Source organism: Sphaerodactylus townsendi, linkage group LG10 (genome assembly GCF_021028975.2).
Source record: "Sphaerodactylus townsendi isolate TG3544 linkage group LG10, MPM_Stown_v2.3, whole genome shotgun sequence".
NCBI lineage: Eukaryota > Metazoa > Chordata > Lepidosauria > Squamata > Sphaerodactylidae > Sphaerodactylus > Sphaerodactylus townsendi.
The window spans coordinates 35,664,152-35,689,664 of NC_059434.1; the positions used below are offsets into that span (position 1 = coordinate 35,664,152).

A 25,513-nucleotide genomic window follows, 5' to 3' on the forward strand; every position below is an offset into this window, starting at 1 on the left:
ATGCAACCGGAGCTTGATCAGTATCCATGGGTGGCATATATTATATTCTTTCAAATGTATTACTTTTATAGTGTTTTATAATTGCTATTTTTATTATGTTTTATAATGTTTTATTTATATTGGCAGATTCCGCACAGCATAAATATGTCTTTAGGACATCAGGAAAAGATCAATTTTGTTTGCACAGCGTGGGAGAACACAAGCATTGCCAGACGAAACAGATCTTTTTCCCCGCCTGCTACACGGAGCTCTTGTCAGTTTCACAGTTGTGTCCACCATTTTGTGTGCTGCAGCAGATTCTCCATGAAGATTCCCTGTGGAAGTTTCCTCTGCTTGCAGCTCATCCACACACAATTTCGCTGTAAAAAGTAGATGAATAAAGTTTGTTTTGCCTAGCAATCCCTGCATGTGCTGTTTTTCCTTTTTTGTTTGTTTGTTTTGAGGGGGATGTCTACAAATCTACAGCAATACAATTAGAGAAACTGCACATATTTGTGTCACTGTAGCTTCACAGACATTCCCCTCAAAACAAAAAAAGGAAAAATTACATGCACAAGGGATTGCTAGGCAAAATAAACTTTATTCGTCTACTTTTAACAGAGAAATCGCACACAGATGAGCTGCAAGCAGAGGAAACTTCCGTGGGGAACCCTTACAGAGAATCTGCTGCAGCACCAAAATGGTGGCTATGAGCAGCGGAAATGAAAGTAAGAGGTTCAAGTGGGAGAAATAAAGCGTTTTCTGCCTGCTTGTGTTTGCTCAGCAAACATAACTCAGGAAACATCTGGTTTAGCAGTTTTTGAAAAACCCTGGTTGATAAAAATAAAACAGGCTGAAGTAGTTTGGGGGAAGAGAGCTGTGTGAAGTTCTTCCCCCAAACACTTTTTATAGAGTCCTAAAGATGTTATATTTATGCTGTGTGGAATCCACCATTGTAAGCTTCCTTAAGTTCAACAAAGGGGAAAGATGGCTTATATATGTTTTAAATAAATAAATAAATTTAAATGCCATTAAATTCAATTCAAATAAATAAATTGGAGTACTTTTATCACAGAACCATATTTATTCTGGTTTTATGAATCTTAACCTAAAATGTTGAGTCACATTAACATTCTATTTTTGTTCTACTGATGTTCATCCGATAACAATATGCACCACTTAAGCATGCAGCGATGCCTTGTATGGAATGTGCAACAACAAGAAAAATACTCAAACAGAAAGTTGTCAAATTCCATCTCACCTGATATACATAAATGGCAAGAGTTGCACAGTAGGCAAACCTGTCCCCACTAGCAGCACATACATCTTTGTTCCATGGCTGACACCCAGCAGCTAATAGGCCCACTTGCTTGACCTGTGCCATTTTTGCCTACGAAAATAAAGTGAGAATAAATTAAATGGATCCAACCCAGACACTCCATTAAGAACTTTGTTGTGAAGCAGAATTAAGTGTGATTAAAACATTGCTTAATTCATGTCCTTGGGACATGGACATTATATACCCCACTAAAACATTCCCTTCTCACTGGACACAGTGTGTAACAGACTCCGCTCTGTGATACACCTCTGAATATGCCAGCCACAGATGCAGGTGAATCGTTAGGAACAAGATCCACTGGACCACGGCCACACAGCCCGGAAAACCCACAACAACCAATATATTAAGACTTGGAAGAAGTGAATCTATATTAATCATTAAGAAATATATATATAAGATCTAGATTATTTTAGTTCAATTATTCAAGCCTGAAGAATATGCCCCACCCAGTTATTTGGCATTCTTTCATCTTTAGACATCCTAGCTTATATTAGAAACCTAACAGTCCCTCAGTACTGTAGACCATTTAGCTTGCATGTCTGAATGCTGCACAATCAGCAGTTTTATTGGATATAATTTGCCTTATTCAGATAGGCTTTTACAATCCAACTTGAAGAAGACTGACTCTCAATCCCACATGATTTTGGAATGCCCTCACTATAATTCTTATCATGATTTATGGATTGCCCCTATTTTAACTAGCTTACTCTTTATCATAACAAAAGATAAAATAGTCCCCTACTTGCTGGAGCATGGAGAACCAAGAATCGCACTAGCAGTGGCCAAGTGTCTCTCCACCATATTTTCCTTAAAGAAATAAAAACTCCCTATTTACTACTCAAGATCTTTAGATCAAAGGAGCTTGAAAGAAGGAAGGGCTCTTATTGCGTTTAATTCATTCTACTTGTCCCCCAAAGTGTAACATGAATGAAGAAGTCGCAAACTGATATTTCCATTAAAAAATGCAACAGGAGGACTCTCACACAATAATATGTAAACAAAGAAAATATGAGTTCTGCATATGTTGTTTAGTCGGTGTGGCCTTTGGTCTTTCATCTATTTGATGATTACATGGCTTATTAATAGCAAACATTAAAAGCTAAATCTGATAAGATTCAAATTAAGACTGGACTTATGATATTCAAATATTTTCTGCCTCCCTGGAATAAGTGTATATGAGATAGAAGAAGAAGAAGAAGAAGAAGAAGAAGAAGAAGAAGAAGAAGAAGAAGAAGAGGAGGAGGAGGAGGAGGAGGAGGAGTTGGACTTATATCCCCCTTTCTCTTCTATAGGAGACTCAAAGGGGCTTACAAACTCCTTTCCCTTCCCCCCTCACAACAAACATCCTGTGAGTTAGGTGGGGCTGAGAGAGCTCAGAAGAGCTGTGACTAGCCCAAGGTCACTCAGCAGGGGTGTGTTGGAGTGTACAGGCTAATCTGAATTCCCCAGATAAGTCTCCACAGCTCAGGAGGCAGAGTGGGGAATCAAACCCTGTTCCTCCAGATTAGAGCACACCTGTTCTTAACCACTACACCACTGCTGCTCCTTTATGATAAGCATTTTATCATAAATTCAGATTGCACAGGATTCATATCTGGTGAAGTATTCAGGCTATTACAGTGTAGTATGCATGTTCAATCAGGACAAATGTTTTAAAAAACTTATTTTTAGTGTGTGTAAATTAGTTCTGTCCTGGACTAATGGAGTATAGAGGAACTTCCCGTGCTTATGATTAACAAGAAAGCAAGCTTGAAACAAAGCAGGTACACACATATAAAACCATACCACTTCTACGCAGATAATGGTGATAGGAAAGGAGATGTCAGAAGGCCCTGCGTCTTATAATCTCAGGGCAAAACAATATATCATTCTTCAAATGAAGCAATTTCTTTCTTGATGGTAGAATGCATCTGTTTTCATGCAACAAGTAATATGTCAACTAAATTTCATCACTACCAATTATCAGTTATTGAAAGCTATACTGTGGCCTAATCTAGGATTTACATTCTTAGGTTCTCTCATACTCTGCACTATGGGGAGAAAGAAGAAAATTGGGCTGGGCTTCAACTATTTTACTATGATATTCTTTGGGACGGAAGGAAATTAGAGTTTAAACAGGATGGCCAATGAGATTATCCGTCCAGTCCATTTGTTACTCTGCCCCAAGTGTGTAATGCCTGAATGTGCTTTATAAACGCAGTCAACCAAATTTACCTTTATCGGCTGTGTCTCTTGTCACATATCTAAGATCATCTTGGAAGAAATCCATTACCAACACATACAAATACAACCCATAGTTCAAATGGTCCACTCTATGGAGATCTGACATTCTGCCTTTCACTTCTGCGACCTGCCCATCCTATTATGTAGACAGAAACATAACTCTATTGCCATATTAAGATTCTAGCAACTGCCATTTCCCTCAGTGTACCCAATGATTATTACCATACATGCCTCCATGCTCAAAAAGCATGAATGTCCAATTTGGGTAGAACTGCTATAAATACAGACTATTCTGACTCCTGCTTGCTGTGAGGCACCATCTGCTAATGGAACAAGGCCCTTTCCACTTAGTGGAAGGGAGTCAATGGCTCTAACCAACTAATATGACAATCCTGAGCAAGTCTGCACAGAATCTTGGGATAATACTGTACACTTTGGAAAGCTATGCATAATGTCAGTGTTTAAGGAGAAGGGCAGCATCAATTTTTCTTTTAAAAATTACATTGATAAGGAAATAATTTTACTCACTTTAAAGACAATAGGCTAGAACTTGTTCCCCTAGGCCCAATATGCATTTATTCTGTAACCTCACTGCAACCCAAGCCTTACAAGATTTAATTATCCACAGTGCAACAAAGAGAATCATCACAACATTGGGGAAATCTCCCAAAAACTTTATCTGTTAAACTAACAATAGCAATCTTTAATTCTTCCCAAATGAGCAACTGTGATACAAGGTAAAAATCAAATAGCAATAGCTGTATGGAGTTTGGACATCTGTATGATTTTTCTGTACTTAAATTCCTCATTGTGAATACTACACTGGTAAAAGGTTTTCTACTGTTACCAAGGAGATGAGAGTGGGAAGCAAAAAAGAGTCTTTTTTCAGCAATGGGAACTAGTAGTAACATTTTATGTGCTTCCTGATCACTAAAAATAGTATGAGTGGCAAATTAGAAGACTGTTTACTTCAAATCCCTTTAAACATATACCCATATCCAATAAAATGGACTTGACTATTACAGCTCGGATCACTATTTGCAGATATGTGACTAGGTTATCCCTACCTTAACACAGGTGTCATTTGCTGTGAGCCACTTAAGGATTTCCATGTCCATTCCAAAGCCTTACAAATTCCAAACCTGCAGCCTCTGTCTGGCTGTAGAATGAGACAGCTTTACTGACAAAGAAATTAAATCTTCATGCTAACAGAATAACATCAACCTTCTAATGGACGCTGAAAACAAGCTTGAGCATTGTATCGCACACTACACATGCAGCACAGCAATGTCTGTAGCCTGGCAACTACAGCTCTCCAAGAGGTACCATTTGAGAGAGAGAGAGAGAGAGAGAGAGAGAGAGAGAGAGAATTTTCCCAAATTCCTTCTGTTTTACTTCTGATTGTAGGTGAAGTTTTTCACAATACAACCTGTGCAGGCACACACATCCACAAAGAACAGGAAAGTATGGCTATAAAGGACTAGTCAAAGGCCATTCAGAGATACATGCCTGAGAATTCTTAAAACACAGTCCACTTCTTCATACAGTTTCTCTCTATTTCACAGACATAAGAGAGATATAGTTAGACTTACTGGACTGGTTGCGGGGCTGGAAGTTGGAAGCACTGTATTATGGTGGTGCTCCTCCTACTTCAGTGATCAGTTCCAGAGGGCAGCAGTGCAAGACAGCTGCTTGGGATCCTGGGAACTCCCTTGTAGGGTTTCCCAGGGCTCAATGCTATCCCTTATGTTGTTAAGCATCTAGCTGAGACCACTGGGAGAGGTCATTGGGGGGTTCTGGGTGGATTGTCAGCACTATGCTGATGAAACCCAGCTCTACCTTTCAGTTCCATCTGCATCAGGTGAAGAGTTGTCAGTGCTGGACCACTGTCTGGAAATTATCATGGACTGGGTGAGGACAAATGAAATTGACTCCTGACAAAATGGAGGTGTTGTGTGTGCTGGGTCCCAAAGTCTGGGAGATTAAGAGGCCCTCAACTCTGAGAAGGCTGGTTTTACCACAAAAATACAGAATGCAAGACCTGGGAGGTTATTCTGGATCTGTCACTGTCACTAGAATCTCATTGCAGTGGTGGCAAGGAGGGCCCACCAGTTTCTCCTGCTGGTTTTCCAGAACTGCCCTTACTTGGACCAGGGTGACATGGCCACAATCATCCATGCACTGGTAACCTCCCAGTTAGACTACTGTAATGCACTCTACCTGGGCATTCCCTTAAAGATGGTCCAGAATTTAGGGCTGGTTCAGAATGAGGCAGCCTGGCTGCTGCTGCTGCTGCTACTGCTGTTGCTGCTGCTGCTATCATCATCATCATCATCATCATCATCATCATCATCATCATCATCATCATCATTATTATTATTTAAATTTAATAGAGTGCCCTACCCCCAAAGGGCTCAGGGTGGTGTACAATAAAACCAACACAAACAATACAACATAAGGAACAATAAAAATCAAAATACTTTAAAATCCATTAAAACAGTAGCAGCATCATAACTTGCAAAAACTCACGTTTCAAAAAATGGCGTCCAAACCTTAACTCCCTACTCCATACTCCCTTGAGAGTGGACCGGCAGATCGCCGCAGATGGTATGTCCAGATGGTATGCGGGGCATCAGGAGGGGGCGGATATCTCAGGACGTCATCACACAACACCTATCCTGAAGGAACTGCAATGGCTCTCTATTCACTGCTGGACTCAATTCAAGATGCAAGCACATACAAAGTCCAACACAGCCTAGGCCCTATATATCTGAAGGAACGCCTCCTCCCATGTAGACCTGATGGGTGCTGTCAGCGAGGGGGGGCACTTGCTGGCAGCTCCGTCACCTTCCAAGATTTGGGTGTATGGGCCACTCTGTAGGGAGAGTCCTCCAGACACCGGCTCTGCAAGAGTTTAGACACCTGGCGAAGACCAACTGGGCATATGGGTAATCCCCCCTGGACAGTGTCCTTCCCTCTCCCCATATTTCCCTTTTTACTTGGTACCCGCTATTGCCCTGCTGGTGCTCCACTGGTGCAGCCCCAACCCAATTTTTGAAGTGTGTTGGGGGGCATTATGCGGGAGGAATGATTATGTATTTTTAGAAGGGTTAAGATGGGGGACGGGGATCATTTTTAAAGTATATTTTATGATGGTTTAAAGATTGTTTTATGTGTTTCATAACTGTACCTTGCACAGGGACAAGACACATAAAGACTTTATTTTTTGTAGTTTACACATAGGGAAGAGTCTGATAAATGATTTGCTTAAGGAGATGCAAATAATTCTTCACTATAAAGATAATCCTTGATCATCACAACTGGTCCTATATTACAGATTGAGAACAGTTAAATCAGAAGATGACAGCAAACAGAAGGATCAACGTGCATCCTGTATCCGCTTTTGCGCTTTTGCTTGTTGCCAAAGATTGAATAGCCAGAAACAATAATGTGTAATGTAACTTCCAGCATATACTTTTCACAGCTCAACACTCTTCCTCTTCAGTACAGAATTGTTAGTATGGGAACCCATTGTACATTTGGGGGTTACTTGGAGGCCATACTAGCACATTTTTCAATACAAAAAGTAATGGCTGTTCCACATGTGCCCAGAGGAGCCTTAGTTTTTGTTGATTTTTAAACTCGATAACAAGGAGGGAAAGTGACTACAAGTATTAGTATTTGCTTTTTTCAGAACCGTGTACCTTTAAAAATATCCTGTTATCTTTGAACACCAGACAAAATTGTAAAGAACAATAGGACAACAGTCTTTCTAGCACCATATACTACGGTATAGACAACTGTTTAGCAGACAAAGAACTGTAGCTACCTTTCTTCATTCTTGTGTACTCCTAGCACCTATTATTCAGAAATAATCTGAACATGGAAGCTCCATTTAGCTATCATGGCTACTAGCTAACAACAGACCCATCAACTTGTCCTATTCACTTTTAAAACCACCTAAGCAAATAATTATTACCATATCTCTCAGAAAGTACATGTATCTGCACATAATAACTAACTTCTAGGAGGAGTGAATTCCTCCTAGAAGCTATTTATTATGTGAAGATATATGTACTTTCTGGGAGATTACCAACAGTGCTTTACAAAGTAATGACATATCCTCAATCCACTGAAAGCAATGGGCTTAGAAGGATATAAATCTGTTTATAATGGCACAACAACTATGTTACCCTCTATCAAATTATGGAAGCAGGGTATGGTCTTGCCATAAGTCTGCTATGTCTTGATGGCATAAAGAGGGAGGGGCTTATTGAAAGCCATAAGACCCATCTCAACTCCTCTACATTTTAGCCCTTTCACTGGCGAGCCACACACCTAGTCCTGTTCCTACGGAGGACTATACAAATGATTCATGATATTGAGAGGTAATTGTGAACCAAGTTTACAAAGGCAAAGTGATCGGGAATCTTACGCCCTCTTCAATTCAGACTAGAGAAGATTTCAAGAAATTTTAAAACCACAGGAGGGAAAACCTCCTGCTACCTGGGGAGAGATAAGTTAAAAATGGATATTTGTGGGGGGAGGAATTAAATATGTGCATTATTGTCTTATCAAACCTACCTACACTAATTTTACTGCTTTAACAAAAGGCAATGCATAATTTATACATTATAAATTATGATTTATAAACTCGGCATATAAAATTGAAACACTTGACATATCTATGGAATTTAAAAGTTATAAATTCCTTATTTTTCTACAGGCAAAATAGACTTGATATAAAACTGCCAAGTTGATGCATCCCGATAATTCTAGATGCTGTCTTCTTTCTTCTGTAGCTACTGGTCAGACAAGAACTTAATCCTGAATAAAATGTTCAGAATTTTCTTCTGAGGCTTTGGTGTAGTTTCTGCCCCAAGCTGTGATACATGTGTCACAGTGGTTTGAGGAAGAGGTGAGGCCAGCCACAAGTCAGGTCAAAAGAACAAGGGAAGACATGCAACAGTTGCAAAGGAATGAAAACCCTGCATGTTTTCCTCATGAAGATCCAGCAATGCATACTGGATTTTATATATTTCTACAGCATGCTCACACTGTCTTTAAAATCATTTTACTCATTCAAAAAGAGAAAATATTTCATAGGAGGTTCAGTACTGCTCAAAATTTTTGTCTGAATTTTCCAGGCCTTCACATCTCTAATTCAGACTACAAGCTGTACAAAGACCAACAACTTCCTCCCACACCTGCTTTACTGCACTAAAATGAGAAAACTATCTATTGCTTTTTCTTTTTAACACTAACAACCCACACCCATCTGCAGCAATAGCCCTCTTCCACAGCATTCTCACAGTACATGTGAGAAGTGAGGTCCAAAAAGGAAATTGCCCTGCACAGATTCTGATATAGGATAGATGGCACAGGATGGTGGTGATGTACAGTAGATTATTCCTGCCACTGAACAACGCCCCCCCCCCACCAATTTCTGGAACAGTCTGTCTTCACACTGAAAATTAATATTCACCATATTCACAGTGGCTTCATTTAGATGGAACCTATCTTCCTGCTACTCCTCCATACTTACAGAATGGGATTGTCCATGGCTGCTATTCCCCATTGTGGATCTTCATGCAGCAAAACAGCTACTTTTTTCTGTGGCAGAAGTTCAGGTCATCCTTCAGGCACTGGGTGCTCTAGCCCAGATAAAGAGTCTCCATCCAGTCTGTGCAGTTCTTGACTGTCATATGAATTTAGGGTTGCCAGGCTCAGCCTGGTAACTGGCAGGAGGGAAGGGATCAGGGACCTGGCATGGGAAGTGATGTCAACATGCAGGCAATGCTAGAGTGTTTTTAATTAATGTTTAATATATTTTAATTCTTAATTTCCTCAGAGGGAACTTGAAGCATGGCATCCCTGATGCTGACTGGAGACTCAGCAGCCCTGTTGGAATTGGACACTTATCTGTTCCCCGTCCTCATTCTGCTGCTGGAGTTTAAGAATGTGCACTGCTCAGTTTGGGACAGACCATTTCGAGCCTTATACTGCCCGGACAGAAGTTCTGCAAAAACAAAACTTTCTATTTGGCTGCATAGCTCTCACAGCAGAAGTGGAGTCCTTGAGGCATTTTGAATGTGGCAAAAGACTGTGATTGACAGGAATAGTAACCAAACTTAGTGTGTGGCAGAAAAGGAGCAGGGCTAGTCAAAGGGCTAGGACAGATCCTGGATGTGGGTGTCTGTGTGCCATCAAGTCATAGCAGATGTATTGCAACCCTGAAGGGTTTTCTAGGCAAGAGACATTCAGTGGAGGTTTGCCACTGCATGGGCTGAGAGAGTTCTAAAAGAACTGTGACTAGCCCAACATTACATAGCAGGCTTCATGTAGAGGAGTGGGGAATTAAGCTCAGTTATCCCAAATTAAAATCTACCATGCTTAATTACTACACCATGCTGGCTCTCTAAGGAGAGATACTATCTAGGGTCATCTGTAGAGATGAAATAAAGCAGTGCATAGACAGAGACTAAACAGCCTTTCTCAGCCAGGTATACTGTCAAAGAGCGAAACAGTGGGGACATCCAAGCAGAGGGAGGAACAGAGACTCTTGAACTCCAGAGAAATCATGCCCCCTGCAGCTTTTTAGAACAGGTGTTGAAGAAAAGAACCAGGAATAACTCTGCCTGCCCCCGCCCCACAGATAATCAGAGCCCTGGACTCCAGTTGCTTTATGTTAAGTTTAGCCAAGAATTTGAGAAGTTTAATATCAAAAGAGCAAAAATGCTTTGCTTTATAACACCTAAACAATTTAACTTTACAAAGACCATGCTCTGATCATATCCAGGTCTGATTAATGTAACATGCTCTATGGTGGGTCTGACTTCAACTACTCCCCTTCCTCCAAAATGCTGCGACCACACAATTGCCAGGGATTCAATATGGACACTCATTCATCTCTCCGCTGAGGTTAAGAGTAATAATCTGGGCGGGCTAAAGCTCCAAACATACATATTCAAGCATGTCAAGGCTGCAATGTTCTCTTTAACTGTTTAAAACTTTTCAACTGACCACATCCATCTTCAAATCCAGAGCAGTCATTCTCAAGGGCAGGCTTGGGCAGAGTTCAGTTCTCCTGGAGAAAATGACCACTTTGGAGGACGGTTTCTATGGCATTATACCCTGTGGAGGTACCTCCCTTGCCCAAACCTGGTGCTCCCCAAGTTCCACTTATAAATCTCCAGGAATATCTAAACCAAGAGTTGACAACTCCAGCTCAAATATGTATGAGAGAAAGGAAAAAAGCAGAAGGACTTCTCCCTACTCTATGAAGCCGAAGTAGACAGGACCTTAGCTGCTGTTAGACCTACTACCTGTCCTCTGGATCCGTGCCTGTCTTGGCTTGTGAAAGCCTGCCAGGCGGAGCTACGACCCCATCTGTTGAGTATCATCAATAACTCCCTTGAGCAAGGAGTTTTCCCAGATGGGTTGAAGGAGGCAGTGGTCCACCCACTCTTAAAAAGACCATCATTAGATCCTAGGGATCTGGCCAATTACCGCCCCGTTTCGAATCTGTCGTTTCTGGGGAAGGTAATTGAGAGAGTGGTGCTGGAGCAGCTTCAAGGCTTCCTGGATGACACATCGGCTTTCGACCCCTTCCAGTCCGGCTTCCGTGCTGGGCATGGGACGGAGACTGTTCTCGTCGCCGTCACAGATACACTCCGTATGCAGCTTGACCAAGGCGGATCGGCGCTGCTGGTATTGCTAGATCTTACCGCAGCGTTTGATGTGGTCGACCATGACCTTTTGACCCACCGCCTGGCTGCCTCTGGAGTGCGGGGCACCGTCCTTCAGTGGATTGCCTCGTTTCTCCGGGGGCGGACTCAGCAAGTGAGGTGCAGGGATGAGGCCTCCCGGAAGTGCCCGCTTGATTGCGGTGTACCCCAGGGGGCACTATTATCCCTGCTGTTATTTAATATCTACATGCGACCCCTTGCTCAGCTGGTACGGAGTTTTGGGCTGTCTTGTCATCAGTATGCGGATGACACTCAGCTCATTCTGTTGATGGAGAGGGGAACAGCCACCGGCCCTGCAGCTCTACAGCATTGTTTGGAGGCGGTCGCTGGTTGGTTGCAACAGAGCAGGTTAAAACTGAATCCATCGAAGACGGGGATCCTCTGGCTGGGCTGTGAGGTGGAGAGGGGGATGTTTCAGCTGCCGGTGTGGGAGGGGTCACATTGGCACCGACCCCCTCCGTACGCAACCTGGGGTCCACCTGGATTCGTCTCTATCAATGGAGATCCAGGTGGCCCATATAACCCGGGTTGCTTTCTTCCACCTTCGCCAGGCCCGGCGGCTGGCCCCCTTTCTCTCCCAGACCCGATCTGGCCACAGTGATCCATACGGTCATCTCCAGACTAGACTATTGTAGCTTCGCTCACAGCGGGCCTCCCCTTGCGTCTGATTCGGAGGTTAAAACTGGTCCAAAATGCAGCTGCGCCTCTGCTTACAGGCAAAGCCACCTGGGATCAAATCCAGCCTGTGCTGCACCAGCTGCATTGGCTCCCAGTAGAGTTCCGAATCATCCTCAAGGTGTTGGTGCTGACCTTTAAGGTCTTACGCGGCCTGGGACCTTCGTATCGCCGGGACCGCATCGCCCCACCTGTCCCTATATGGCCTCTTCGCTCTGCGGAGGCCAATCTACTGGTGGTCCCTGGCCCCTCGATGATACAGCTGGCCTCCCACACGGGCCAGGGCTTTTACAGCTCTGGCCCCAGCCTGGTGGAACACTCTCCCACCAGCTGTCCGGGCCCTCGCGGGACCTTACTGAATTCCGCAGGGCCTGTAAGACGGGGTTGCTCCGCCAGGCCTTTGGGGGATCCCGCCGTTGATGGTGCCCCATGGCCTTTACATCAGTGCCTTTGCCATCTGGGGTTTGCTGATCTTCCCCCTGAAAGAGGGTTTGGAAATGGATCTGTCGGACGCCATTGCGTGTTAGTTTTAATCTTTCTACTAGTTTTTATTTTACTGCTGCTTTTAATGGTTTTAGTTATTTTACTTGTATACGTGCATTTTTATCTGTATATGTGCATTGTATTGTACACCGCCCAGAGCCCTACGGGGATGGGGCGGTATAATAAATCGGAAATAAATAAATAAATAAATAAATAAAATAAAAATAAATCTCCAGCTGCGCATGTACTGCTGGCTGTCAGCAATGACCATAGGTGAGTTACGGTCTGTATACATGCATTTGCTCTATTTTCACTCATTTTTATTTGTCCCGTCTAGTATTTTTAAGTTGTGAACACATTTTTCTTTGTTTTCTTTTCTCTATTTTGTACTCAGTAATATGCCTGTAGTGCTGTCCTTCACACCTTTGCATAATCCTTCTAGTCTTCTCCTGAATTATTTCCAGTTTTCTAAACATTTCCTACAATATTGCCCAGATCTTTTTATTTTCCTGTGCTAACGAGGGGGAAATGCACTAATGCAAGAGACAGGCCACACCAGTATAAACCGAAGGATGTCTGAAGAGTTACCGTACCTTATACACTGGGAGCTATTCTATGGGATATATCAGCAACCCCCTCCCCCCACGCACACACACTAAACATTTTTTAAAAAATCAGACTGCCATTCTCTTATATTATACCAACAAAAAGATGCAATACTTTCTCAATTTCCTGAAACATAGAATTGTGAAATATTTTTTGATTTTTTTAAACATTTTACAAAGATCAATATAGCAACTTAGTTTATTGCTGCATAATGCTAAAACCTAGACTGATCTTCTAAAATTCTGTGGAATTCTCTGTTATTGCCTTCTACTCAGTTTAATATTTATATTTAACTGTAGTCTCTTAATCATTTCACTGTTCTTCATAACTACTGAATTAATTTCCACCAGTTCTTTCAAAACATCTTTTATTAGATATTGTATTTAAACATATAACCACAATGCAATTTTCAGTTTGCCAGATGACAGCTTGATCTTAGCTCTGCAGATTGTATTATAATTACAAAACATTGTACTGTATGATTAATTCAAATAGCTATTTCTGATCTATTGACTACAACACAGGGATGCTACCAGAAACACACAACGAATAGCCAAACAAGATGCAGCAATATAAAACATACTGCAGTTATTTAATAAGGGGGAAAAAACGGATCTTACTCTTTGATGTCCTTCATACCAATCATCCTCATCAAACCAGTAAGAAATGAAGTTCATCCAAGCCATAAAATGTTACAAAAATTAAATTTAAAGAAGTGAACTGGTAACTCAGCACCTGCATACTGCTAAGGCAATATGGAATCTGTGTGAAAATTTACAAGGGCTAAATAAGTGACACAGAGACGAGTCTCATGCTTTGTGAAACAAACTGCTCCTAATAACAAGGCCAGTAATATTTCACTTTTTAAAAAATATAAGAATGCAAATGAGATCTAGCTATACAATTCAAACTATAAACAAACAAACCTGGAATCAAGAAAGTATGAGCAAACAAAAGCATTGCTAGATTACAGACATCTTTAAGATTATTTAATTACTGTTTCAAGTAATATTAGGCATCATTTGAAGCCTGATCCCAAACCTCAGTCCATCCCTCCGAGTCCACTGGGATTTATTCCCAATAACATATGATTGCTGCAGAAATACTAATGGAGGGGTGGTCCACTAGGAATAAGTCCCAGTGGACTTAATTTCTAAGGAAACATGAAAGGATCAACCTGAGAGCTTGATGCAACAAATTAGTCTTATGGCAAAACCCTTCCCACCCACTACTGAATGCAATGGCTGGCGACTTCTGTTTCAATTTATCTGAAGTGTGTATGCACACAACAGCTTGCTTATTCCAAGAATAAAACTTGGTTGATGTTAAAGATGCCACCAAACTCAAACTTTTTTTCTGCCGCTTCCAACCAGTAATGCTACCCACTTGAATATCTCATTCAACAGGGGCAGCCCAATCCAGACTGGGCTGGCAGGCAGGGACAGTGCTGCTCCAGCACTACCCCACTCCCTCCAAAGAGCTTTCCCTACCTAAGAATTCTCCATAGGGGAAAACAGAGATACACTGTGGAAAACATGGCATATCTCCAAGCCTGGGTCTGCTGGTGTAAGGGGGCTAGATGGGTGGTGGAGGCTGACTAAGGTTGGCTCCACCCCCGAGAACACCTCTGCCATGCTGGCTAAGCTCAGCATGGGGGCACCGACTGAGAACTGGGCGCTTCAACCAGCTGTCCCAGGCCCTGCAGGAGCCCAGTGCTAATAGATCTGCCCCCCTGCCCTGGGGAGGGCAAATCCACTGGCATAAAATTGTACCATCTCCCCAGATTGCCCCCTCCCCAGATTGCACTGTTAATCTCCAACTATTTTGATAGCCTTTGCCTAATCATAGGTGCCATATAGTTGTTGTGCAGCACACACCCAAACACTTCTCTACAACTACAGTTGCGAACTATTAGCTGCTTCACCAAATAAACAACAAAGTTATCTCAGTATAACTCATGAATTATTTCTATAATGGCAAAAGAAAGCAGAATATCTGTTATCCCTCTTCTTCTTGGCAAATAGAAAGAAGGTACACTGCACAAGTGCTAGACAATACGCTACTTCTTAACCTGTTAACTTATATTCTTTAATTGTGGGGAAAGAGGGCTACAAAAGCCATTCATAAGCCCTGTCATGCCATAATCCCAGCTGAATTTTAAAAAACAGCCTCGGCAGGATGGAGCTGCAGCAGGCAATGTTGCATCATCTTCCCCAAGCTGCAACCTGATAAAAAAGCAGGGCCTACTGGGAAGAAGTACTGCAAGGAGAGGAAGCTGTCAATGACATTGGGTGCCCGTACCACTTACTTGTAGTGGTTTTCTCAAGGGAGGAGCAGAGACAACTTTCAAGGAAGGAAGAGGCTCTGGGCCATGAGGTGAAGGGGGCCAGGAGGCAGGTTCAAATCTAAGGATGAGAATGTGGATTCAAATTAAAGGGACTACATTTTTTCGCTGTGTGGAAAAAAGTGTTCACAACAGCTCATGATGAGAGTGGGTAAAAGGGAAACACTGTGTGATGTATGTCCCTGATCCCTGAGCTGAGCACGTGTAACAAAGTATACACGCAAAGGATTGTTAAGTTACAAATTCCAGGTCCTTACTCCTTAGAGTTAATTCAGTGTGGTGGTTTCACTTCTGAATATGTTTTTCTGGTCTCTTTGTAAGTTCATACTACTTGGTAGAATTAACGTCCCATTAAATCAATTGATAATGCACAAAAGCATTATTCCTTACAGCAGTGCGTTTCCTGAAGGGGCCCAATGCATCATAGTTTATGGTGCTACCATGCTAACTACCAAAACTTTTGTAGTATGTCAAAATATGGTGATTGGAGAGACACGCAATATTTGTTTGTTTTAGACAATTTAATTCCATAGACATCTGTCTTCACAGTGACTTCCGGCATCATTGCGTAACAGGGGTAAAAGCTGTTGCTTTACCCTACCTTCAATGGCCTTTTGATCCGATAAATGGTTTACTTTTAGCCTTAGTGCAACGTAATTTGATTTATTAAAGTGCTTATCTTATTGTAGTGTTGGAACTAAAGCTCTGAAGTGCTTCCATTATTGAAAGTTGCGTAGCATGGGGTGTTACATTGCTATGTGGCCCCTTTCTAAGGCAGCAGAGTCAAATGGCTAGCCATTTTTCCTCAAACCAGTGTACTACAGGAAATATCCTTTCTCTAAGTATGGCACATTATTTCAAGCAAGACCCCACTGAAAGAGCACGCCCCACAGCTTAATCCTCTGTTCTGCTGCTCAATATTTATTTGTGCTAAATGCATGTTATTTATAAGGTGCATTTAGTATTTGTATTATTTATGAGTACATACCCTCAATCACAAAATCATTACCTTGCAAGCTAAAAGGTACAAAAAGGCATTTGAAACACCCACTTTGTTGGATCATGGCATATGTGTTGTTTTAAATGCTTACCTCAAACCCTGCTATATCCTTTCTCCATAAGTAAAAAGAGCATTTGAGAGCAACAGATGAATGCAAAGATGAGAGAATCTTGTAGCCACCGGCCCCAGGTTAAATCAGGATTAAAGCCCAGAGTGGAAGGGATTAAAAGGAATGTGTGATGGAAACAACAACCTCTTCTTTTCTTACCCTTTTGATTATACCCCCCAAGTGTGTGAGACTGTGGTGGATAAGAACAGCATTGACAACCTCCAACACGTTTCTATCCAGAAGAGGGAAGAGGAGACACTTTGCCCTCCTCTCCATTTCCACGTGAATCCTGTCTGTGACCCTGCAGCTGCTTTTAGAGAAGGGGCTACTTTTCCTCTTCCTACAACCGCGCAAGCTTACCCCAGCTTCGGGAGGGTCTGCTTGCTTCTCCCAAGCTGCTCCCTACCTGCCCGTAATGCGGCGCTGGCGTTCACCCACCGGACTCCCCACGCACGCTGACGGGCTTCAAGTGAGGCGGAGGAGTAGCAGCCGCCGCCACCGAGACCTAACCCGTCTCCTAGGCAACCACCTGGGCCTGCCTCCGCCTCGCGGGCTCGCGCTTCTCGCTAGTCGTTCAGGGGGAGGTGGGAAAGGAAAACCCAGCCCTGGTGATGTCACTCCGCAACACGTCAGGGGAGGGGGACGGCGAAGGGTGGGTTGCCGAGGCAATGGAGGGGGTGCAGAGCACGGGCAAAGCTGTGAAGGCGTCAAGCGACATGCTGCAGAATCAGCTCTGATTTTATTGATGTTACAGACTCAGATATTACAAACTACAGATATTAATACTGAGTTGGAGGGATTTTCCTTCTTTTCCGAGGGATCAGAGAGACACCAGGATCAGTTGCCTTGGCTTGATGGGTGGGGGAAAGTCACATGGAACAAATAAATGACAATTGACAATGCTGCAGTCAGTACTAAAAAAAGGAATCCACCAGTTTATTCCTCAAAAATCTTGGTCTCTAAGATAAAGCTGAACTTGATTTTGGCACGTGTTTGTAACTCTGCTCCTAAGTGCGTGCATATAATTTATATTATTTATTTCAATATCTAACCTTCCTTTTCCTGACCAAGTCAAGTTCAGGGCAGTTTCCAACATACCGGTAATTAAAATTTCAATATCACTCAATACTAAAACTCTAGAGAAGCTTATTACACGCCTGTTAATCCCTGGAGATCGTTTTTCCAAATATTCACCAGGGCTAATCTTGCTTAGCAGCTATCTGATGAAATAAGGCTAGCCTGGAGCTATCTGATATTTGTTTTGCCTCATACACAGAGTAGGCAATAGCATATTTCAAAATACATAGATATTTTGCTATTAAAATTCATGTATTTTATGAATCAAGTATATTGCTATTTTATGAATCTAGTATATTGTTGAAAATATGCCTAGGGCTCAATTCAAACGTGTGTGTGTGTGTGGGGGGGGGTTGAAGTAAGTGCTATAGTTGTACCATCAGAACCTAAGCAGCTGTATATCAGTACTGGTTCTTGTTAGAAATGCCTTTCACATGGAAAATTAGGATATCAAGCTGAAGGTTCTTACCTCATTCCTTTTCCACTATTACCTCAGCAGCATTGTTACCGCTGTTTGCCAGGTAACAATAAGTGATTTCAGCTCAGCAACGTAATGAGGTGCAGGAAGCAGGCGTTCTTCAATGCAAAAGGATTTTATTGCAAGTGGTGGTCACAGCTCGGTCAGGAGAGAATCGCGCTCTTGCAACGCAGTGCAAGAACTTTTATTCCCAAACTTCAAAGCGGGCAAAGGGACAGGGAATTGGTGAGGGGGCAAGTCCCTCACCCAAACACCAATCAAAACAAACAACATGCAAACAAGATACATTTACAATTTCTGAAAGAGATTACAAATCTCACTGTCAAGTGTCTTCCTGCAAGATCTCGCAATGGTGCTGAACGGAAAGCAGATAACGCCTATTCATAAAATCCAGGTGGGCTCACTGCCCCACCCGGCTATCTCCGCTATCAGATGGCTATACCTTTCAGTAATACCCTGAGGCTCCCGCCTCTTGCTGCTGTAACAAAGAAAAGTTCAAACTGTCCAATGGTGGTCCCTGCACGTCTCCTAACAGCTGGGGACCTTTGGGTGCTGGCAACAGATCCGATTTGCAAGTCCAAAGAGGGTCTTTGTCTTTGTCAAATATTCGGCTGGGCATTGATCTAAGCTGCATTCCAGAGCCAACGTTCTTGTCCCTTAATATCAACCTTCCTGGCCACAGCTTTGGCCATCAGACACAAATTTCAAAAATAACATTTCTAAACTTACACGTTAGGGAACCTTAAAGGATAAACAGATATACTTATACTCATAGGCAAGACTTTACATATACTTCTTGGCATGGCTTGCTTAAATCTAACAAAACCTTAAACTAACTGAAGAACCTTGTTAAACTAAAATCCTAAACTGCAGGCACATCATAAATTCAACTAGAGAGGGCTTTTATTACATCCTAGAATGGCATAAACAAGAGGGAAACCATATGTCATTGGCACAAGCATGCCTAAGCATTCTCTGTGAACCTTATGGAGGCTTCTGAACCACACAAGTCTTCACATCCGGCCATGGAGCCAGTGTAGCCAGACAACCTGACTTCAGGAAAATATCTTGTTTATTTTCCTGGTGGTAACACCATCTGACCTTACCAATTTGTTCTAGTGATGCCACTGCATGTTGAAGGTGGTGCTGACATTATCTCTTTCCCACCCCAATGTCATCCCTGTGATAGCATGGGCTGGATTGCAGATTCTTTCCATGTTACCTGTGATTTCCAAGTTAGTGGAGCAGGAAAAAAAGATATGGACTTCAGCATTTATCTGTCCACTAACCCATGGTAGGGATCAGAATATTGAATTAGAATGTGGGAAATTCAGGTTCTAGCAGCCATTCTGCCATAAAACTTCCTGGGTGATTCATAACTATGTATAAATTTTGCCCTTGGAATTCTTTCATCCCTTCAGCAGTGTCACCTTTGGAAAACCTAAAAAGACTAGAAGCCTTCTCAACACCAGCTTCCTCTAATGGAAGACATATACTACCCCATCTCTGATTGAAGCAGCTGTAGAGAGATGAACTGTGATGATAATGTTCACCTGGGTTTCTTCTATTGAGAATGTAGTTCACAAAAGTGTACATTGGAAAACAGTGAGCATCTTTCTGTGCAAATGATCCTGTCACATAGGTGAAGTGAGTTCATTCAGCTCAAAAAAGGGGGTGGAAAGATCACAGAAATTCAGCTACATGCACATGTGCCAGCATCACACGAGCAGTAAGTTTACAGTACGCTATACTACATTGTACCATCTTCAGACTTATTCTGTGAATCTCTCTAGATATCTTCCAGCAGAGAGAGAACAGTATTCTGTTGGGGTGTTTTGGATTACAACACTGTGCAGGGGCCTATAACGGTTGTTCCCAATATGGCTTTTATTTTATTTTTTGTTTGATGATCCATAGGTTCAAATACTTGGTATCAAATAGGCATGACCTATTTGAAAAAAATGCAAATCAATAAAACTGCAAAAGCCTTGGACACATGTTCACAAGCTTTGCAATTTACAGATTGGGAAATGTTGGCCTGTAAACCCCCCCCCCCGCTTAAGTGCTTTCCATCATGGCATAAATGGTGATGTGGTCAAGTAATATCAACAAATCTTCTGGATTACAGATATACAGTATATTCCTGTGATTTGAGTGACCTCTCTGATGGGAGCTAATGTGCTATGTTAATAAGATCTTTATTAAAAAAAATTCCTTCCAGATCATATGTTAGCTCCAGTCAGTACTTCAACAGCTGAATAATGGAAGAAAGTATTCCTTCTGACAAGCAAAAAGGCTTTGTTGGGAATCGTGGACCCTGCATGGCCAAAAGCCATGTGCATTGTAACAAGAATAGAATTCAAATCAGATTGATTGAAAAGCTGGCTAGATCCAACCCCATGACTTGTATGTGTAAATTATTCTTTAGGTTTGGGGTGGGAGAGGAATGCAATGTGACTATTCATATGCACTTATCTGCTATTGCTTTATGGAAACAGTATTCACAAAACTCCATCTGGATTATCTTCAAAAACCTTATTGGATGGTGCTTCTTCCCATCATCTTCCTGCCAACTTCTGCCTCCCTATATTACTTAGATGGGTGAGAGCCATAACAATAACCTCTTTCCCAGTTTTAATTTATGAGGATATCTGGCCAATGTCAACCAGTACAAAAAAAAAAGTTGGTTTCTCAAATAGTCAGGGGATATTCCCTTTTAAATCACCAAAGCATCTTTATCCACATTGTTATCATATGCCTACCTGTTCTCTACATGTACCCAGTGCTTCCATTGTACGTGTCTTATTCGTAAGCTTTCTCCCAAGATTATCTTTGTTCAGCAAACTCTCCACCTGCTAGCTATGTTCCATATACCTCTTACTGTAGGTCACTGGTTAATGATGTCTAAAGGTTTCTTCCTGGATAGTTTGGTCTCTTGTCTCCCCTTCCCTTTGAAAGTTTAATAGTTCACACATAATTTCTGTCTTTCAGAGGTTTGTCTGCGTTTGCTACAGAGAGACTGAATATTTGATAGAAAAACTGCCAGTGGAAGGACAAAGTAGATGCTTCTTGGGAGTGGGGGACTGGGAATTTACTGGCATCTAGTCATGCACCCATGTATTCATGTGAAAAACAGTATGTGGATCTTTTCAGTAGTGGGATCCAAAAATTTTAGTAACAGGTTCCCATGGTGGTGGGATTCAAACTGTGGCGTAGCGCCAATGGGGCTGGGCGGGGCACGACGGGGGCATGGCTGGGCATTCCAGGGGCAGGGCATTCCTGGATGGGGCTGTGGCAAGGACGCAGCTGCTGCGCCGGTCCTTGGGCAGGAAACGAATGCATACAGGCGCAAGCTGCCACGCACGCCGGTGCACCTCCTGCTAGACTGCTTCAAGTTCTGTGCGCTACTACTGAGAGGAGGGGCGTAACTAAGGCAACAATCACATGGCAAAATCACCAATTAGTAACCCCCTCTTGGCACACACAAATAATTAGTAACCTATTCTCGGGAACCTGTGAGAACCTGCTGGATCCCACTTCTGGATCTTTTTAAAAAACAGAAAATGAAGCTTATTAGTAAGTGGGGGGGGGGGCGCTTTCTCCTTCCCTCCTTACTGCACTAAATAATTATCCCAGCCTTCCTGCAATACCAGAAGCGAGAGGAAATAGAGCAAAAAACATTCTTTAATGCTACAAATAGTAATGTGTTCAGAAGTGAGATGTCGCAGACTATCTTCCTTCACCGACACGCTATTTTCTGTTTTTAAAAAAATATTCCAGTCTACCCATGGATAGAGTCATTTTGCATTATTAATCATATTTAGTTTGAACTTAAATCCCACAATAAATTGAAAATCCATTTGTACTTGTCTTTGAGAATTCTCCTTTTTAGGTTCTCTGTTCTCTTTGGCTGTCCCCATGATTAAAGAATTCCTATAATAATTGGGAAAAATATGTTGGAAGTTTCTGCATTATGTTTTGAGTAACATACATTATTTAATGTATCAACTGAAGATGCCAGTCACAGGTGCAAGCAAAACACCAGGAGAAAATACTTCTGTAACACGGCCATACAACTCGGAAAACCCCCAACATCCTATACATTATTTATATTGTGCCATTAGAAAAACTTGTTCTAAAACGGACAGAGTGCAGCTCTCAGTAGAAATGACTGGACAAAGTACTCCTGCATAGGTACTCAGAGATAACACTTAAATTCTTGTGTTTCTTTTCATATCTGGACGGCCCGCCTGCGTGTCCGGACGGCCCCCTTGCGTGTCCGGAACCTCCTTAGGATATCCGGACATCCCTCCATGTGTCCGGATAGCCCCCATGCGTGTCTGGACATCCCCTCTGCGTGTCTGGACATCTCCTGTGTGTCCGGACAGCCCCCTCGCATGTCCGGACAGCCTCCCCGCATGTCCGGACATCCCACCGTGTCCGGACAGCCCCTCGAGTGTCCGGACAGCCCACCCGTGTGTCTGGACAGGCCCCCTCGCATGTCCAGACAGCACCCGCATGTCCAGACAGCAACCCCGCATGTCCGGACAGCCCCCCTGTGTGTCCAGACATCCTCCCTGTGTGTCCAGACAGCCACCCTCATGTCTGGACAGCCCTCCCTTGCGTGTCCGGACGGCCCCCCTGCGTGTCCGGACGCCAACCTTCTGTCCGGACGGCCCCTCTGGGTGTCCTGACACCCGCTTTGCATATCCGGACATCCCCCCACGTGTCCGGACAGCCCCCCTTTGTGTCGGGACATCCCCTTCTGGGTGTATGGACATCTTTTGCGTGTCCGGACAGCCCCTCGCATGTTCGGACAGCCACCCCGTGTGTCTGGACAGCAACCCCGCATGTCCGGACAGCCCTCTGGACAGCCCCCCGCATGTCCGGAAAGCTCCCCGCGTTTCCGGAAAGCCCCCCCGTGTGTCCGGAAAGCACCCCCGTGTGTCCGGACAGCAACCCCGCATGTCCGGACAGCCCTCCGGACAGCCCCCCGCATGTCCGGAAAGCTCCCCGCGTTTCCGGAAAGCCCCCCCGTGACAGCCCCCCCGTGTGTCCGGACAGCCCCCCGTGTTTCTGGAAAGCCCCCCTGCATGTCCGGACAGGCACCCTCGCATGTCTTGACAGCCCACACATGTCCAGACAGCCCTCCGGCATGTCCGGACAGCCCCCCTTGCGTGTCTGGACCGCCCCCCTGCGTGTCTGGACCCCTCCTTTGGATATCCGGAGGGCCCCCATACTTGCCTGGATGCCCACCTGCTGTCCGGACGGCCCCTCTGGGTGTCCTGACACCCGCTTTGCATATCCGGACTGCCTGCCTGCGTGTCCGGACAGCCCCCTGCGTGTCCGGACAGCCCCCGTGTGTCCAGACAGCCCCCTGCGTGTCCAGACACCTCCTATGGATATCCGGACATCCCCACACATGTCCAGACAGCCCCCCTGCGTGTCCGGACATCCCCTCTGGGTATCTGGACATCTACTGCGTGTCCGGACAGCCTCCTCGCATGTCCGGAAAGCCCCCCGCATTTCCGGAAAGCCCCCCGCGTGTCCGGAAAGCCCCCCGCTTTTCCGGACAGCCCCCTGCATGTCCGGACATCCTCCCTGTTGGTCCGGACCGCCCCCTGCATGTCCAGAAAGCCCCCCGCATGTCCGGACAGCCCTCCGGCATGTCTGGACAGCCCCCCTTGCGTGTCCGGACGGCCCCCTGCGTGTCCGGACCCCTCCTTTGGATATCCGGACGGCCCCCATGCTTGCCTGGATGCCCCCCTGCTGTCCGGACGGCCCCTCTGGGTGTCCTGACACCCGCTTTGCATATCCGGACTGCCTGCCTGCGTGTCCGGACAGCCCCCTGCGTGTCCGGACAACCCCCCGCGTGTCCAAACAGCCCCCTGTCGGACCCCTCCTTGAATATCGAGGGCCGGCCCCCCATGCTTGCCTGGATGCCCCTGCTTTCGGGCAGCCCTCTGGAGTGTCCCTGACACCAGCATGCCATCGGACTGCCTGCCTGCGTGTCCGGACCTTCGTGTCAGTTAGCCCAGCGTCCAAACAGCCCCCCTGTGTGTCTGGACAGGCCCCCTCGCATGTCCGGACAGCAACCCCGCATGTCTGGACAGCTCCCTGCGTGTCCGGACAGCCACCCCACGTGTCCGGACAGTCACCCCGCGTGACCGGTAAGCCCCCCGCGTGTCCGGACAGCCCACCGCATATCCGGACAGCAACCCCGCGTGTCCGGACAGCAACCCCGCGTGTTCAGAAACCCCCTACGCGTCCGGACAGCCCCCCTCATGTCCGGAAAGCCCCCTTGTGTGTCCGGACATCCCCCCGCATGTCCAGACAGCCCCGCGTGTGTCCAGACATCCCCTGCGTGTCTGGACAGCCCCCCGCGTATCCACAGCTGCATTCCCCCCCTGCATATCCGGACGGCCCGCCTGCGTGTCCGGACGGCCCGCCTGTGTGTCCGGACAGCCCCCCGCATGTCCAGACAGCCCCCTGCGTGTCTGGACACCTCCTTTGGATATCCGGACAGCCCCCCTGCGTGTCTGGACATCCCCTCTGGGTGTCTGGACATCTACTGTGTGTCCTGACAGCCTCCTCGCATGTCCGGACAGCCCCCCTGCGTGTCCGGACATCCTCCCGCGTGTCCGGACATCCTCCCGCGTGTCCGGACAGCCCCCCCCGCGTGTCCGAACAGCCCCCCGCGTGTCCGGACAGCCCCTCGCGTGTCCGGACAGCAACCCCGCGTGTCCGGAACGCCCCCGTGTGTCCTGACAGTCCCCCGCATGTCCGGACAGCCCCCCGCGTGTTCGGACATCCCCCCGTGTGTCTGGACAGCCCCCCTGCATGTCTGGACAGCAACCCTGCATTTCTTGACAGCCCTCCGCGTGTCCGGAAAGCCCCCCTGCGTGTCTGGACAGCCCCCCATGTCCGGACAGACCCCCTGCGTGTCCGGACAGCCACCCTGCGTGTCCGGACAGCCCCACGCATGTTCGGACATCCCCCCGCGTGTCTGGACAGTCCCCCTGCATGTCCGGACATCCTCCCTGTGTGTCCGGAAAGCCCTCCGCATGTCCAGACAGTGCCCCTGCGTGTCTGGACAGCCCCCCTCTTGTCCGGACAGTCTCCCTGTGTGTCCAGACAGCCACCCTCATGTCTGGACAGCCCTCCGGCATGTCCAAACAGCCACCCTTGCGTGTCCGGACCCCTCCTTTGGATATCCGGACGGCCCCCATGCTTGCCTGGACGCCAACCTTCTGTCCGTACGGCCCCTCTGGGTGTCCTGACACCCGCTTTGCATATCCGGACATCCCCCCACGTGTCCGGACAGCCCCCCTTTGTGTCGGGACATCCCCTTCTGGGTGTATGGACATCTTTTGCGTGTCCGGACAGCCCCTCGCATGTTCGGACAGCCACCCCGTGTGTCTGGACAGCAACCCCGCATGTCCGGACAGCCCT

At 45.2% G+C, this 25,513-nt stretch overlaps 1 protein-coding gene across 5 annotated transcripts in view; it reads right to left on the bottom strand.

Moving 5' to 3' along the window:
* The window catches only part of WDR17 (WD repeat domain 17), a 59,616-nt gene extending 42,542 nt beyond the window's left edge, over nucleotides 1–17,074 (bottom strand). For 3 of the 5 annotated variants that reach the window (XM_048509511.1, XM_048509510.1, XM_048509512.1), the window contains exons 1-2: nucleotides 16,913–17,074; nucleotides 1,241–1,369 (exon numbers count right to left, since the gene is read on the bottom strand). In XM_048509511.1, the coding sequence (XP_048365468.1) occupies nucleotides 1,241–1,363 (123 nt within the window). In that variant the 5' untranslated portion in view covers nucleotides 1,364–1,369; nucleotides 16,913–17,074. Of the gene's footprint in view, nucleotides 1–1,240; nucleotides 1,370–13,673; nucleotides 13,740–16,866 lie in introns of those variants that run through there. The other 2 variants (XM_048509509.1, XM_048509513.1) reach the window with 2 other exon arrangements.
* Between the last annotated feature and the right edge of the window lie 8,439 nt (nucleotides 17,075–25,513).